General features: G+C 35.0%; 1 protein-coding gene across 6 annotated transcripts in view; it reads right to left on the bottom strand.

Annotated features, from left to right (window-relative positions):
• Positions 1–18,898, bottom strand: part of CABCOCO1 (ciliary associated calcium binding coiled-coil 1) — a 134,121-nt gene that overhangs the window by 33,036 nt on the left and 82,187 nt on the right. Inside the window, exon 6 of one of the 6 annotated variants that reach the window (XM_027091799.1) lies at positions 629–922. The exons of the other annotated variants lie outside the window; for them this stretch is intronic. Coding sequence (XP_026947600.1) covers positions 854–922 — 69 coding nt within the window. The 3' untranslated portion in view covers positions 629–853. Of the gene's footprint in view, positions 1–628; positions 923–18,898 lie in introns of those variants that run through there. 6 annotated transcript variants of the gene reach the window in all.

The raw sequence follows: 18,898 nt of genomic DNA, 5'->3' as shown, positions 1-18,898 counted from the left end.
GATATGATTATTCTCTTTCCCCTTTATTATTTAATTATTTAAGGAAAAGTCAAGGAAAGAAATCCATTTCAATAAAATAATGAAGAAATATAGATTAAAAAGCTGCCATTCCTCAATTTGTATTTTGAACTGCAAATCTTCTGAACTGTGAATGCTTTTATATTTTAAAAGTAATTTAACATCTAGTTACAAATGAAAAAAAATGACCAAACGATATCAAACTTCAGTAATTTGAATGCAACGATTTTGTCACTTATTTTGAAAATCATTCTCATCAGCACAAAAATAAAGTTTTAATGAAACCTCCACAGGAGGGCACTATAGTGTGACTCTGGTATAAACTGTAACTACAGCAACCCATTCTATCATTATCTGACCCTTGATTAAACACCTAAAATAGTGAGTCCTTCTCCTGAATTAGAAAATTCTACTTTTCAAAACTCAAGATAGGTAGATTTCACATGTGGCAAATTTTTTTCTTGGTTAAAGAAAAAAAGAGTATAGGTAATTTAATCTTTCTTTTGTGGCATACATTCAACATAAAATCTTATCATAAAATACAGCAAAATTGGTAAGATGCATGGTCTGGACGAACCTAAATCTAGAGAGGTTAAAATTATATTATATTGTAACAACTGGAATATTTTAGAACTATCAGGCTAAGCAATCAAAACCAAAAGACACTACAATAGATAAATGCATCTACTACTTATTAGTGGTATGTATTTATAAATACTATATGTAAATGATATATAAAATTAGTGTTACTTAAAAATGGTATACATTGCTTATAATGGTATGTCTAGCTAACTAGACAGTAGATAGGTAAATCTTAGCAAATGTAGAAATAGAATCAAAACATAAATACCAAAGCATTTCCACACTGGTTCACCTCATCCCAGTAAGGATCTGCAAATGTTCGCTGTAATGATAAAGATGGAGATTTGGTCCAAATTAAGATTTTTAGAATGCCTCTGGTCCTAAATTTCAATTTCACTAGTGTATTTTCAAGTTGTTCTCCAGGAGATGACAATACCCTGATATTTTACTAGAGTTAAATCAATATAAAAGTAATTGTAATCTTGACAATTGCCAAGTGTCTTTGTGGGCCTTGCCTTATTATTCTGAGGACTAACAGAATGCTGTACAAGTCCAAGAAAGCTTTATTGAATGGAAAGTTTCATTAAATTTAAAGAGCAACAAGAGCAGTGGTTATAGATGTAGTTCTATAACTTTACATAACAAATCTGTTTCCTTTAAAGAAATTACTTGTTTCATTACAGTTCTGCCAAAAAATGGCATTTAGATAAATCCTAATAATGAAGGGAAAGACTGGTAGAAAGCTGCAGTGATGAAAATCCCCGTATCAATGGGCTTAACTTTTGGGTGGTACATGTCCCTCTTTATAGTCTAATACTGAGAGCTGCAGTGTTCTGGGAATTTATAAATTGTTGAAGTGATGTAACCACAGTACGAGCCTTGACAGTTTTCTGAATCTGCATTCTATATTAGAAATGGATGGATGGCATCATATTTTCATACAAATGCAAAGCACTTACTTAAAACAGAGGAGTTTGCCAAACTTTTTATGGTTCACACCTGGGTTGAATAATTAAATTTGTTGGTAATTAAAATGCTAGTTCATCACTCCCCTGGGGACTCAAGGCAGACTGTTTTAATTTAAATATCTTTTCTTCTAGCTCATACTTACAAATTCTTTAGCCAATAAAGAATTCAGACAGTAGATTTAAAAGTAATAAAAAAATCAGAAAGTAAGGCTTGCATAATCGGTTTGCACATAATAAAAATTACTTTTATATATTACTCTTAAGTAAAATTGGCAAATTATATAGTCAGATACTTAAATAATAGAATTATATAAGATCAAGGTTTTCCTTTGCTTTTTTTTTTTTTTTTTTTTTTTTGCGGTATGCGGGCCTCTCACTGTTGTGGCCTCTCCCGTCGTGGAGCACAGGCTCCGGATGCGCAGGCTCAGCGGCCATGGCTCACGGGCCCAGGCGCTCCGCAGCATGTGGGATCCTCCTGGACCGGGGCACGAACCCGTGTCCCCTGCATCGGCAGGCGGACTCTCAGCCACTGCGCCACCAGGGAAGCCCCTCCTTCGCTTTTTAAATCTGGAATCTAGCTAACCAGAACACAACTTACTGGATTTTTTTGAAACTTCCATTTAAAATTTATTTCCAGCTTTACTGAGGTATACTTTTAAATACCAAAAATTGCATATATTTAATGAATACATTCTGATGAATTTTGACATATGCAAACACCTGTTATACCATCACTACAATCGAGGTAATAAACATATCCATCACCTCCAAAAGATTTCTTGTGTCTCCCTTGCTTCTTTTATTTATTTATTTATTTTTGTGGTAGCAAGATTTAGCATGAGCTCTATCCTCTTAACAAGTTTTAAGTGTACAATACCATACTGCTAACTATAGGCACTACGTTGCACAGCAGATCTCCAGAATTTACTCATCTTGCACACCTGAAACATATCCATTGAACAACTCCCCACCTACCTCTCCCTTCATCCCTGGCAACTACCATTCTGTTCTCTCTCTGAGTCTATTTTATATACCTTATATAAGTGGAATCATTCAGTATTTGTCCTTCTGTGACTGGCTTATTTCACTTAGCATAATGTCCTCCAAGTCCATCCATATGTTGTTGCAAATGGTAAGATTTCCTTCTTTTTAAAGGCTGAATAATATTCCATTATATGTCTATACCACATTCCCTTTACCCATTCATTTGTTGATGTACATTTGGGTGGTTTCCATACATTGGCTATTGTGAATAATGCTACAATAAATATGGGAGTGCAGATATCTTGTTGAAATCCTGATTTCAATTCTTTTGGCTATATAATCAGAAGTGGGATTCCTGGGTCATATGGTAGTTCTATTTAAAAATTTTTGGAGGAACGTCCTTATTATCTGCTAAAGTGGCTGTGCCGTTTAACATTCCCACCAGCAGTATATAAAAGTTTCAATTTCTTCACATAAATAAATCTTGTTATTAAATTTTTAATAATAACCTTCCTAACAGGTGTGAGGTGACAGCTCAACGTGGTTTTGGTTTGCATTTCTCTGATGATTAGTGATGTTGAGCATCTTTCATATACCTGCTGTCCATTTGTATGTCTTCTTTGGAGAAATACCTGTTCAGGTTCCTTGCCCACTTTTAAATCAGGTTGTTTTTTTTTTTTCTATTTATAGGAGTTTCTTATATTGTAATTAACCCTTTATCAGATATATGATTTGCAAATATTTCCTCCCATTCCATAGGTTGCCTTTTCACTCTGTTTTGTTTCCTTTGCTGTGCAGAAGCTTTTCAGTTTGATGTAGTCCCACTTGTCTATTTTTGCTTTTTTGTCTGTGCTTTTGGCATCATAGCCATGAAGTCACTGCCAGGATCAGTATCATTTCCCCTACGTTTTCTTGTAAGACTTTTACAGTTTCAGGTATTACATTTAGTCTTTAATCCACTTTGAGTTGATTTTTGTGTATGGTATAAGATAGGGGTCCAATTTCACCCATTTGCTTGTAAATATCCAGTTTTCCCAACACCATTTGTTGAGACTATCCATTCTCAGTTGTGTATTCTTGGCACCCTTGTTGAAGATCGGTTGCCCATAAATGTGTGGGATTGTTTCAGTTGTAGTCAAATGACTTTACGTTAGTAACTTGAAAAAATGCAACTTCTGGGATCTATGTTAGGGGTGGGCCAAGTTTCTATTGACTTTTCCATTTCTTTCTCTTTCTCCTCCCTCCCTCCTCTTCATCTTTCCTCACTTTCTTTTTCATTTTTTATTTTTACCAAAGTCAGGAAGAGGTACTAATAAGATTTTTTCACAAAATCTAACGTCAAAAAAAAAAAAAAAGAAGCAAATTTTGGTTAACCAGAATGCTTCATTTCTTAAGTACTAATCAAAATTTTCCTGCGAAAATCAATTTAATTTCCAACTTTGACTCCAACAAAAATCAGTATTTTGAGGGTGACTGATGTTTCTATCTTAAAACAAGAATAATCAGAAGGGGAAATAAGACATTAAGTGAGTACTAGAAACCTCTACAATACAACAGGGAAAAGAGGAAGATAATGAGAAATTTATAACCCTGGATTTTATATGGGTTTCATCCTTAAGTGAATGAAATGACACACTGTGCTTCCTTGGGCAGAATTATGTAACAAAACCCAAAGAAAAGGGAGCCAGAACATGTGGAAGCAGATTCTCCTAATGGCCCACATCAACATTCTCAGTGTTTCCATGATTCAGACATTAAGATTTTTAAAATATTACATAGAACTTTGATCAAAATTGCTGTTTTACTTTATTTTTGAAGTAACTTCCAATTTTCACATAAGTTATAAAAATAATCCATAGAGTTCCTGTAGAACCACTGATAAAACCATCTGATTAAGCTGCAGACCAATGCTGCATTTCTCATCAGACTTCAATATGCTTTTAGGCACAATGACACTTTCCTATATAGCCAAAGAAAAGCTATTAAAATTAACTTTGATCTAATATTGCCATATAATCCCCAGACTGCAATAGAGTTTTGCCAGTTATCCTAATAATGTCATTTGTAGGTCCAGGATCCAATCCAGAAGCATGTTTTGTATTTAAGTGTTTCTTTAGTCTCTTGCAGTTTATAATAGAGTTCCTCAGTCTTTTCTTATTTTTCTTGAACTTGGACATTTTTGAAGAGCCTAGAACAGTAACTTTTAAGAATATTTTTCTTTTTCTTTTTAAATCTTATTTATTTAATTTGGCTGTGTTGGGTCTCCGGTGCTGCGCGTGGGTTTTCTCTAGTTGCGGCGAGCGGGGGCTGCTTTTCGTTGCGGGGTGCGGTCTTCTCATTGTGGTAGCTTCTCTTGTTGGGGAGCACAGGCTCTAGGCACACGGGCTTCAGTAGTTGTAGCATGTGGGCTCAGTAGTTGTGGTTCGCGGGCTCTAGAGCGCAGGCTCAGTAGTTGTGGCGCATGCGCTTAGTTGCTCTGAGGCATGTGGGATCTTCCCGGACCAGGGCTCAAACCCGTGTCTCCTGCATAGGCAGGTGGATTCTTAACCACTGTGCTACCGGAGAAGCCCCAAGAATATTTTTCTAATGTTCCTCATGATTTATGCATTTTTGACAGGAGTGCACCAGAACTGATGTTATATTCTTCTCATTAAAGCATATCAGGAGGCAACAATGTTAATTTGCATTCTTTTAACATTAATGTTTATTATTTGGATGAGATAGTATCAGTTAAATTTCTCTGCTTTGAAGTTAATTATTCAGCATGTTGTGCTTATTTAATAAACAATTAGTAACAATTTTTATGGGAAGATACACTGAGACTATATATTCAGTTCCTTATCAAACTTACACCTTCAGTTTGAGCATTCTTTGTTCACTCACACCTAAATCAATTATTATTATTGTGATGATAGCTACCAAATAGTAATATTCTAATTTCATTATTCCTTTTGATTTATGAGTTGTCATTCCACTGATGTGTCCTATTTCCCCTCATACGTTTATTTTAAAAATTCATGCATTTATGACAGTAATGCTTCATGGATATGTATTTTACTCAAATAGTTACAGTCCATAACTATCATGGTTATTTTGATGTTCAAATTAGCTAGCAGACCATTCATTACTATCATAATTTATTTTTATGTTCCATTTGGCTAGCAGGTGACCCTTCAAGCTTGATCCTGTGTCCTTTGGACAAGGTCCCATCACTCATTGTATACTTCTTTGCTCTCTAGCACAATAACACGTCCCAGAACCACCGAATTTTTTCCTTCCCCATACCCAAGTCAGACGTTTCTCTGTGGAGCCTAGTTTCTTTTGTTGGGCAAAATGGGATTTAGAAACCAAGAGCTGATTGCTTACTGTGCTCATTGTCACTAAGGTATCACTGCTCTGGGTCCTCTCAGCAGACAACATTAGAAAAAAAAATTACATTACATTACACTATATTATTCTATATCTGTCTATCTCTCTAGCTAGCTAGCTATCCATCCATCCACCTATCTTAAAACCCATTAGTTCACACTGATAACTCCAACACCATGTGGCTTACTGTAGTCTTCCCCCTTTCTACTTATATACCTTCCTCTCCTATAGTGACAAAGCCCATTGTTCTTGATATATTTACTTATATTCTCCATGTCTTCCCCCACATGTAACCAATTTTCAAAGCTGTGTCAGTCAAAAATTCAACCCTAGATATATGCTGCCCTCCCTCTCTCCTCTTGCTCCCAGCCAGGCCCTAAGGAGGGGAATGGGAAGTAGACGAAGAAGAAGGAAGGAGGAGGTTAACAATCTTGGCTCTGGCCATCACAGTCCTCTATACTGAACTGAAACCTAGACCCTGGATAGACACACTATCTCTCCAGTCCCCTGCTGGGTGCGCTGGCCGAAGGTTAGCTTTGTCAAAAACTTCTGAAAATCCAAATTCTGAAGTAATCTTTTGGAGTCTCTTCTATATTAATTGAAATGATCAGGTTAGCTATATAAGCATATAGAAGAAAGTAATATTGTTGTATTCCCTTTATATTTTATAAAATGAATAAAAATATTATAGATTATTCTTTCTTTTTAATTGACAAGGGGATATCTAATAAATTCACTTATGAGGGTAGCCTTTTTTTTTTGCCCAGAAATCTGCAATCACCTGGTGACATTAAGTGCTGCTTTGTAAATACTGACAGGCCAATTGATACACTGGCAGATCCATCTCCTACTTCCGTATTTCAAGAAAGATATTTTTATTACCAAACATTTGAGAACTGATATGCCAATTGTTAAAGGTCTTGTAATATAAACATGAATAAGAGCTAAGTTTGTGTGTTTAAAACAACAAAAATAGAAAGAAAAATTTCAACAACACATTACAAGGCTTCCAGAGCTGAAAGGATCTAAAGAAATCAGAAAAACACAATACTCATATCTTCAGATGCATTCAAAAGCATGTTGAAACAAAGGAAGGTTGAAAAATGTTTTAGTCCTATGACATTACAGTCTAAAAACATTGAGTGTGTGTGACCCACAGATTTTAAGGCTCTAGAAATAAAATTTAAGACCAATTCTGTAACAGATGCTAATGTAAATGATGCTTACAGGCATTGATAAAACACTCTGCCTTCCTTCCACTAACATATTCCATAATTATACTGTGATTTAAATAGTTTATATATAGAGAGATGAATGTGGAACAGGAGAAAAGTATTCATACATTAGCATTCAGAGTAAGTAATTCAAACATCTAATTGTTCCAGCTCAAGGAATATTTAAAAATATTACCAGTTAGGTGTTCAAAATTATTTTGGTTTATTTTTTATTGAGTCATGCTGATCATTTACAAAATTAGAAAATGTTCTTGATCATCATAGATGCACATTAGAGAAAATACAGGAAAGGAACAGAATGACACACAATTATCAGGAAAACATTTCTGCTTTTCTTTCATCCCAGATATACTCAAAAATCATTTTTTTAAAAAACTGAGCTTGTGCTATTTGAAGAGAGTTATGGATGAAAACAGACATTTCTAGTTTTTTTTTTTTTTTTGCTGGAGAGAAATGCTGTGTGTAAGGGGTTTGATTGTACATTCTTTGAACTCTAGAGCTCTTTTAGGTGCATTTTAATTAACTTGAAACAGTTTAAATCTCTTTCTTCAATATTCTGAGAACACCAATGAAAATCATAACTATTGTAAAAATTATTCTTGAGATTTATGCAATGGCCAATTTATACATCTTTCCCTTTTTAACTAGTGTAGAAACAAACCAAAACGGAGTCACTTATGTCAAGGACAAAATGGAGTCAGTCAACACAGGCGCAAAAATGAATCTTAACCTAACCTCACAGCTCTTCTTAGAAATTAGCAAAGGACACAAGCCTATACCCAAATACCAAGTCTGTTCATGCCATCTCTGGATTTTCTTGTTTCCTAACTCAGCTACCCTGATCCAAATAAGAAGACCACTAGGCAACAAATCAGCTGAAAAAGCCAAATAACTTATGTATTTTGCCCATAAAAATTCCTTAGTCTGTGAGCAACTCAGAACTCACTGTTCCTGTGGCCTTGAGTTTCCTGGCTTGCAGGTTGAAAACCCTGCAATAAACTCATCTTTCTGCTTTGTTTTATTCAGCATGCAGAGTTTGGTTTTTGAAACCAGAATGATTTGAAAATTTAGGATCTTTGAAAATTCCAGTTTTATTAGTATTGGTATAAATATTATGGTTTTAAAAAAACAGTTGCATAAGTCCAACTGGTTCAACTGAATAAATGTTTGCTGAGTATTTCCCTATGTTAAGAACTGTAGGAAAGTCAGTTAAATAAGTAAATGTCCTAACTTCATGGAGTGTATAATCTAACAGAAGGTAATAACTTAAAAATCTAATTTTAATTTATACAAGTGTCATAATGTGATGTGAGAGTTTAAAGGAAGTCATCCAATTCTGGGCAATCATACATGATTTCGTGAATAATAGTATTTTCTAAATATTGTAAGTAACATGGTCCCTGTCATAGTAATTTCCTCACCAATGAAAATGATTTTACTGCTTTTTGATCATAAAAATAAACAGAATCATCTTAAAAGAGATCAAGCAATATGAAATAGTAAAAACATTTTTAAAAAACTAAAATCACCAAAATCCCATAAACTATTAATATTTAGATAAACATTTTCCCAGATACTTTTCTATGTAATCAAATACGTACATAAAATAAAGCCATATCTTTTATATTGCTACATTTAATATTATACATGTGTATTCTATTTATTTTAAGAAATAGGATGATATGATATAGATATTTTGTAATCTTTCCTTGTCAATCTCATGTGAAAATTCATGAGCTCACCTTTTTTAATGGGTATGTAGTCTTAAATTGGATGGATGTGGCTTCCCTGGTGGTGCAGTGGTTGAGATTCCGCCTGCCAATGCAGGGGACATGGGTTCGAGCCCTGGTCTGGGAAGATCCCACATGCCGCGGAGCAACTAAGCCCATGCGCCACAACTACTGAGCCTGCGCTCTACAGCCCGCGAGCCACAACTACTGACCTTGCCTGCCACAACTACTGAAGCCCGCGTGCCTAGAACCCGCACACCGCAACAAGAGAAGCCACCGCAGTGAGAAGCCTGCGCACCACAACAAAGAGTGGCCCCCACTCGCCACAACTAGAGAAAGCCTGCACGCAGCAATGAAGACCAAATGCAGCCAAAAATAAATAAATAAATAAATTTATTAAAAAAAAATTGGATGGATGTACCAGTATGTGCTTAATCAATTCTTATTCAGGGACACGATTTTCCAATTTTCATGATTATAAAAAGCAACACTAGGAGGCAAATCCTCATAGATACATCTCTGCCCACACTGAATTATCTTCTTGGGATAAAGCCATAAAATTAGAATTACCGGGTCAAAGGGTATGTATTCTAAAATTTTGATACATTTTAACAAATTGCACTCTCGCAGAGTAGCAGTTTAGATTTCCGCAGTTTCTCACACATAGATAGGCTAACTCTCAGCATTGCCAATCCAATAAAGAGAGGATGGTATCACATTATCTTGTCTGTATTTCTTTCATTATTAGTGAACCTCAATATATTTTTCATATATTTAGTGGCCATTTTGTTTCCTCTTTTATAAAATGCTGTTTGTGCCATTTATTTTACTGTTGGGATGTTTTTCTTATTGATTTATGGGATCCTTTGTTTAACATTTGTTAAAAATAACATTTCTTTTTGAAAAAAATTTCAAACTTGTTTTTGGTGTTACCTTTCTGTTAAAATGTAATTTTGATGTTTTATAATTATCAATATTTTTCTTCATGATTTATGTGACATGCTCAGAAAGGCCTCCCCATCCAAAATTGTAAACAAAATTAGAAACGAGTTTGCTCATATTTGCATCTAGTTCTAGTATGGTTTAAGTTTTTAATTTTATATTTTTTATTTATCTGGCATTTTCTTTGATGGAAGGAATAAGCTGGTGATGCGTATTTTTCCATTTTCTATATTTCAATCATTCACTTGAATGCCATCTTTATCATATATTAAAATCCTATATCTGCTCACAGCTCTTTCTAAACTCTTGGTTGTGTTACACTGATCTGTTGGCCTTTCTCAGATCCTCCATCATTGTTCTGGTAGGATACGTTTCTCCTCATTAACATCATAATTTTATTCTTCCAACTGGAAGGATAATTTTGTTATATTCTCTCTTGTCAGTCTACATAGCTCACCATAAGGGCACCCAGCCACAAATTTTAATAGGATTTTGAGTGGCATTGCATTGCATTTAAACATTAAGAGCTTGAATTTTCACAATATTGAGTATTTCTATGAAAGAAGAAAGTATGTTTCTTCTTTTGTTCAAGGCTTCCTTTACGTTCTTCAATAATTTATAGTTTATGCATTTGGATTTATCATATTCTTTTGACTTTTTTCATGGCTATCTAAAACTTGTCTTATTTTTGTGATGGAGTTTTTATTCCAATACATTTTCTAATTATATTGTTTAAACGTAAAAATGCTATTGACTTTTATATTTTAATTTTTACTTGTCACCATACAGAATGCTACTTTTTTCTTGTTTTCAATTGATTCTCTTGGATTTTTCAGATAAATAGTTATACAATTTGCAGCCAATCATACTTTTGCCTTCTGATTTCCAATATTAATACTTCTTGGACTGAATTATGCCTCCCCCTGCCAAATTCATATGTTGAAGGTCTAAACCCCAATGTGACTGAGCTTGGAGTAAGAAATTAAGGTTAAATGAGGTAATAAGCATGGGGCCCTCTTCCTATAGCATTAGTGTCCATATCAGAAGAGACACTAGAGCACTCCCTCTCCTTCTCTGCCATGTGAGGACACAGAGAGAAGGTGGCTGTCTGCAGGCCAGGAAGAGAGCTCTTAACAAAAAGTGAGCATCCTGGCACTCTGATCTTGGACTTCTAGCCTCCAGAACTGAGAGAAAATAAACTTCTATTGTTTAAGCCATGTGGAATTTTGTTATTGCAGCCCAAGCAGAATAATATACTTCTTATTTCATTCCCTTATTAGATTGGCTATAAGCCATAAAAATGGTAAATAATAGCAGGAGCCCTCATTTAAAAATTTTTTTTTATTGAAATATAGTTGATTAACAGTGTTGTGTTAGTTTCCAGTGTACAGCAAAGTGATTCATATATACATTCTTTTTGAGATTCTTTTCCATTATAGGTTATTATAAGATATTGAGTATAGTTCCCTGTGCTATATAGTAAGTCCTTGTTTGTTATCTATTTTATATATAGTAGTACGTATACTTTAATTTCATACTCCTAATTTGTTCCCCCACCACCACCCAGGAACCCTCATCTTGTCACTATTTTTAATGGGAACTCTTGCAGTATTTTTTATCTTAGCTTTTGGTTTGGGAAATGCGTGCTTTAAAAATATTAGGTATCCTTCTACTCCTATTTTAATAACAGGTCCTATTAATAATATGTGTGAATATTAAATTTTATCAAATGCTTTTTAATATTTATCAAGAAGATAACATTTTTTCTTCTTGTCTATTAAGTGATGACGTGTCAAAGGACCATCCTTGCATTCCTGTAATAACTCTATTTGATCACAGTGTGTTATTCTTTTAAAGTATCACTGAATTCTACTTGATCAAATTTTACTTAGGTAAATTGCACCAATATTCATGAGTGAATTGATTTGTAGTTTTCTCTTTTAGATTACTTTTGACAAGATTTGGAATCATTATTTGCCTTCATAAAAAATATGAGCAGACTTTCTTCTTTCTCTACCCCTAGAAGAGTTTAAATACATGTCAACCTCTATCCCTTGAAGGTTAAAAAAATTTCATCTCTGAAGACTTCTGTTTTTAGTTTTCACCTTATAGTTATTAGCTGGTTTAGGCTTTCAATATTATCTTTTGTCTAATTTGATAATTTTTTCTTCCCTTTCAACCACATTTCTCTGTAGTGATCTATGGTTATTCCTGCTTTCGAATTCATATTTACTTTTGTATTGGTGCTTTAGTCCTTTATGTTTTTAAAATTTAGGCTACCTAGTATTTTACCTAGTAAAGAGCAATTATTAATTCTACTGCTTTTCTTTTGAAGATTCATTAATTTCTGCTTTTATTTTATTTTAAATAAATTTATTTATTTTATTTATTTATTTTTGGCTGTGTTGGGTCTTCATTGCTACACACGGGCTTTCTCTAAGTTGCATCGAGCGGGTGCAACTCTTTGTTGCAGTGTGCAGGCTTCTCAATGCAGTGCTTCTCTTCTCGTGGAGCATGGGCTCTAGGCGCGTGGGCTTCACTAGCTGTGGCACGTGGGCTAAATAGTTGTGGCTCACGGGCTTTGCTGCTCTGCGGCATGTGGGATCTTCCTGGACCTGGGCTTGAACCCTTGCCCCCTGCATTAGCAGGCGGATTCTTAACCACTGCTCCACTGGGGAAGCCCTGCTTTTATCTTAATTAATGATTTTCTTCTGATTGTTTTGCTGTTACTGTTGTTTATTTCCTAAACCCTTGAGTAGAATGCTTTATTAATCTCTTTTGATTTTTTAATTGTTTCATATTAAAACAACTTTAAGATCCTGTGTAGAGCTTTGGTTGTGTCCCACAGGTTTGGCAATTAGTATTTGGATTGTTATTTTTCTAGCAGTTTTGGTTTAGATTTAATCTTTGATTAGAATCATTCCAGAGAATTTCAACATTTGCAAACAGCTACTGTATTGTTTCTTTGTACATTTGTTTTTCATTCCTAATTTTAATGCATTATTGTCAGACAGTGTATTATGTACTACTTCTAATATAGAAATTTGTTGAGGTTTTCTTTGGGACTAAAATATTACCTTTAAAATTTTTGGTGATTTCTTAAATTAATATCTTTTCTGTAGACAAGAAATATAAAGAAATGAAGATTAAATATAAATATAATTTGTGTCTGTGTGTATGTACATGTTAATGCCCACCAGAGGCTCTCCGCCATTTAAGAACTAAACAACCAAGTAGACAGAATGACCCAGCCAGTTGACATCAACTAGCTTTTACCATCGATCTTCTCAGTGCCGGCATGATGGGCACATGGCTGGCCATTTTGACCTTATGTGTCAGGATCTGATGGATAATTCTCACTCTAGAGCTCTCTGATGGGTTGTCTGAAGTTTTGGAGCTCACTGTCTGCCTTGTTTTTCAGTGCCTTTCTCGGTCCAATCCTGCTTCATCTTCTTTCCCTTCACAGGTGTTGATTCCCTAATAAAGATTTTGCACTCAAACTATCTCAGAACAATTACGGGGATACCCATATTGTGACCATGAACTCTTAATTCCTTAATTTTCTGCATCCAGTTGGATTTGGGCAAATGGAGCCACAAGCAGGATGTAAGAGAGAGGGCAAGGAGGAAAGAGAAGTCAGGGTATTTACTGCCCCATTCCCTATTGCTTTGTTATGGTTCTGGACTGCACTGTGCTTCCTTAAGACTTCAGCTCCAACTTTGTGGCTGCCCTTCCATGATTTCACTTCTCATTTCTAGTGACACCTTGCCCTTACCTTTCCTTGTCAGCCTTAGGGCTAGTATACTAGTGAGAAAGGATGAATTTGCTGCCGTCAAAAACTTACTCCCAAACCTCAGTGACTTACAACTACAATGGTTAATTATTGTTAATTATTGGTTGTGGTGCTGCTTCCTGATGTTCACTCTGGGATTCCGGTGATGGAGAAGCACAAACTGGCTTTAAGAGCTTCTTCCCATCTGTTTCATGACATTTCAGCTCATATTTTATTGGCTCAGACAGGTAATGGCCAAGTCTAATTGCAATGAAACAGGGAAGTATAAGCCTCCCCAGGTAGAAACAGAAATGGGTGAACAGTATTACAATCTGCCAAAGGTATTAATAATGCCTTCCCTGCTGTTGATTGTTAATAGGTGCTCACCAGGCTGTGGAGATTCTCATCCCTATGTAAATAGATCTTTAAGTTTTTTGCAGGTGTTGTCTGTTTCATGCCCAGAATTCTGATAAATACTGTGGTGTTCACTGAGTCTTTTACCACTATTTCTGAAACTTCAACATAAGGTAGTTTTCCTTTCAGGAATAATAAAAATTACATTGTTTTATACTTTATTAATTAGTAATTTGGCCTTAATTTTATGCTCAACTGAATTCAATACTCACCAACCATCTTTCATCCTGTGACTTTGCCATTTGCCATTTCCGTAGTTTTTATTTGGATGATCCTCTATATCAGCTGGATTTTGTTGACAAATGGATTTTTCAAAAATGTTACCTGGACACCTGGGACATACGCTTCCTCAAACTTTGTATGTTTGAGCTGATTTCGTATTGTCTGGATGTTTGAATACCAGTTTGACTGAGTGTGCAATTCTAGAGTCAAATCTCTTTTCTCCCAAAACTCCATTGACATTATTCTACATTCCTTGGCATCTAAAACTGCTAAGGAGAATTATTAAGTCTGCGTTTGTTGGTTTCTACCTCTTCCTTTATTGGTGACTTATTTTTACTGCTTGAATGCTTTAAACTTGAAGTTCAATAACTTTACATGGAGACGTCTTGGGGTTTGTCATTCTTTACCTTTTCCTTCTAGGACATTGACACCTTTTGTTCTTCACCTTGCAGGACATTTGGTCCTGTCTAGAACATCCATAAGACATTTGGTCCATGCCTAAAGGTCCTTGAAATTTGATCTTATCCAAACATCCATGAGCATATTTGGTCCATGCCAAATGATCTGGACTAATTTCCTGTCTTCCTTCACTCCAGAAATGTTATTTCAACTTATCTTTAAATAATTTTTTTATTCCATTCATTCTGATATTTTCTTCAGATGTAGCAGTCCTATGTACCTCAGATCTCCATTGCATCTCTTGTAATTCTTGTCTCTGTGTCCTTTCCCTCACATTTCTAGTGTGATTTTCTAAAGCTGGCTTTTGATGTCATGGATTGGTTTTTCTACAGTGTCATTTCTACTCTTCACTATTTCTAAATATTTTCCAGTTTTTCAGTGTCATCATTTTTTTCCCTCTTTAGAATATCTGTTTCCTTTTCATTCTGTTTTATGTCTTTAAATGACACGTGTTTCCTTAATCTGGGGGGAAGGGAGAACAAAGCATTAAGTTTAAACTTTTTTCTTTAGGGTAAATCTTCTTCATCTATCTTTACTGGGTCTATTTTTTTTCATTCCTTTTTCCCTCCCTCTCTTCCCTGTCTTCTTTCTTTCTTATCTACCTCTCCTCCTTCCCTCCACCTCCTCCTTCTCTTCCTTTATTCTGATTTTTTTTGGTTGTTATTGTTAATTATAGATCCATTTTTTAAAAACTGCTTACTTATTTTTGATTGAGGGAATTTCTGTCTGATGCCCATTAATGTCCCCTCAAATCAGTAACTGGAAACTAAGGAGCAAATCACAAAACAGGATAAACTCCTAACACGGAGAAGCATCCTCCAGTTCAGGAGTTTAAGAAAAAGCTAGAGAAAAACATGGGAGGAAGGGTCTCATACCCTACAGCTTAATGTTTGCCCTAAGATAGCAACGCTTTTGATTAAAAGGACAAGTCAGAGATAACAGCCTGCTGCTTGAAGAAGCCATTTCCCAGCTACTGCCAATCTTGCTTATCATAGAACCTATGCTAAGTATTTTCTGGCTTTTCAAAGCTAACAACAACAAAAATAGTAGGAATCTTTAGATTTTCTGTCATATGTCACCTACAACTCTGTTCTGTGTTCATAAACTAGAGATTTTAGGCTAGGCTCTCAGTATCCTTTCTCAATGTGGTCTAAATAGAATTGTACCTAATAGTTGTTTGGTGGCATTATAGTTTTCTGTTTAGGCCTAACCTTTTTAAATTTAAGTTGGAAATCAAAGAAAGGAATTCTGTAAACATGCCTATATGTCATTACCTTTCCAAGAAGTCCATTATAACTTTTGTAATTTGTTTTATTAAGACCCAGGAAAGCAAAGATCAGACTTAATGTTTGGTTTAAGATACAGGAAGTCAGGGCTTTATTAATACTTCCTGAAACTCTGAGGCACTTAGAAGTAAATTATATATTGGAATTATTTTGCTCCATTAGTAAGTGTATCCAAAAGGTAATTTATTTAACCTAATGACTTTCTGTAAAATTAACAAAGTGTTTTCAAAGCATATTTATGAAATGAAAAGTAACTGATGAAAGTTTTTCATTGGCAGTTTTGCTGGACTTTTTATTATGAATTGGAAATCAATTTCTCAGCACCCAGAAGATATAGGCATTGGGTAGAAATTAACATGTTTTGTGAGAAATGTATCAGAGTAATCAAATTTATTTCCATGACAGAGTGACAAGCTGTTAGGTCTCATGAAATAACACCTGTATTTAATACTTTTCATTAGATAAACTTACAGGAGCTTTTCACAATGAACTGGTAAATATTTTGCTTTAAACTTACTTTTTTGAACTTTTTCCAGTAAACTGTCTACTTCATGAACTGACATGACCAACTTGATTCCCCACTTCGGAAATTAAAACACATGTACACACATACACATATATTCACACATATATACACGCAAATTCTGACCTTTGCTTCATGTTTAAATAATAATCTCTTTACGGAACACCATGCTATTTTTATAACTTTCTTTAAACAAACCGAGGTTACTTTCACAAATAATTTGTAACTGTTTTAATTTAAACTTTGTTGATTGTTTTCCAGTGAATTGACTACTTTTTGGACTGAAATGAACAGCAGGCTTAGTTGCTGTGACACTGTGTAGCCCTAATCTGCCTCATGACCCTGACTTTGGAAACTAAAACACCTACACACATCATCGTGTTCATGGACACAAATACAAACCCAAACTCTGACGTTTGCTTTATGTCAAAAATAATAATCTCTTTATGGAAAAATCATGCTGAATTTATGGCAAACAAGTAAGAAGATTTCATTCCAACTGTGCTTCGGGAAGAATTTTCCTATGTTAAAACTCAGTAAAGTTCCTTTCAGTTCATTAAATACTCTCACAGTCAAGTTTGAAAATGGCTTCAAGTTGCTTATTGCACCAAGCTTGAACCACACAGACTAGCATCCATTTAGAGACTGCCATAATCTAGTCTACCTTACCCATTAAATTGTATTTTCCAACACTCTCCAATATGTAGCTTTGCTCAAGATGAATAGTCTCTTCCCTGTTATCTGGTTAAAAATGTAACAATTATCTTGCTTCCATGACCTTGTTCATACTGTTACTAATTTCTACTTTCTCAAATCTGGAATGTTCTTTGCTATCCTTTCTAAATTCTGCCCTTCTTGTAGGTCCACCTCAATTCCCAACTCCTCAAACAAAATTTTATTTTGCTGTTATATTTCACAGTGATTCCTCTCTTTCCTGACATTTTAATTTATTTTTAAACTAAAGCCTTCCTTTTAATTTCCTAAATATTTAGTTTTATCTTTTCAAATAGACTGTATATTCTCTGATGTCATGTACCATATTACACTTTTTTTTCTTTTTCAGCAGTCATAAAGAGCATAGCACTGAACACATAATACTTTTTGGCTGTCAAACAAAGGTATCAGTAATGTGTTTACTTTTTTCTAATTATAATAGTAGACTATTACCTCTAGGTAGAACACAATTTTTTAAAACTAAATTATTGGGACTTCCCTGGTGGTGCAGTGGGTAAGAATCTGCCTGCCAATGCAGGGGACATGGGTTTGAGCCCTGGTCCAGGAAGATCCCACATGCCATGGAGCAACTAAGCCCGTGTGCCACAACTACTGAGCCTGTGCTCTAGAGCCTGCACGCCACAATTACTGGGTCCACATGCCACAACTACTGAAACCTGTGTGCCTAGAGCCCATGCTCCGCAACAAGAGAAGCCACCACAATGAGAAGCCCACACACCACAACGAAGAGTAGCCCCCACTTGCTGCAACTAGAGAAAGCCCGTGCACAGCAACAAAGACCCAACGCAGCCAAAAATAAATAAATAAATTTATTTTAAAAAAACCCAAATTATTGTCAGGCTTTGCTTCTCCTCTATGGGTGGTTAAAGGGTTTAACATTATATTAAAAACTATTCTAAGGTAATTTGAAACCCTGGAAGTTCCAATAAGTCAGAAAATGGATGATTTTGTTTTCAAAAATTAGAATTAATGAGATAGATCATACTCCATATAAAAATGGGAAATGTAGATTCTAATCTGGGAGGAAAGATGCCCTTTTTTTTTTCTAAAGTCATTTCCTGAGTATGTTCTTAGAGTCTGGCTTTCCTAATCATGTAACCAACTTATGTCAGAATTTCAGAAGTCTTGGAACTGTTCGGGGTTATACAGGTTACATTTTCTTTTTCTGCCTCTTTGGTTTCCTTTGTTCTTCATTCCTTGGTTATTTCTTCCTTTTCTTCAAAACACTGTAGGGCAGTTAGGAGGATAAAGTTCTCAGAGCTGTGCCTGGCATATAGTTAAGAGCTGAGTAAGCTTTAGCCATTGCGTTATGTGTTATTTTCTTTTGTTTCTTTTATTATGACATCCCCTGCCCCCCAGCCTGTCACCAACATGAGCCTGGTAAAATATATACAAACATTACTTAGAGTCATTTTGCCTATTTGTATTTTAAAAATATAATTAAGGATAAGGAAGAAAGAGGCAAGCCAAATGCCCTCAGAAGTACCTAATATCGGCCTATTAGAAAGTTTAAATTTTATTCTAATCTTCCTCAATAAATGATTACTAATTATGTCACATGTGTAAAGCAATGTGGGGGAGGCACATATTATTCAGCAATAGATGCTGGTTATTTTCTACAATATGAATTTCTTCTTTAAGCAACTAGAAATAATGTTA

The sequence above is a fragment of the Aethalodelphis obliquidens genome, unplaced genomic scaffold, assembly GCF_003676395.1.
Source record: "Aethalodelphis obliquidens isolate GAN/ISIS:26980383/991018 unplaced genomic scaffold, ASM367639v1 scaffold73, whole genome shotgun sequence".
Lineage (NCBI taxonomy): Eukaryota > Metazoa > Chordata > Mammalia > Artiodactyla > Delphinidae > Aethalodelphis > Aethalodelphis obliquidens.
The sequence above is the reverse complement of the archived record's forward strand: the minus strand, read 5'-3'. Positions and strand labels throughout refer to the sequence as shown.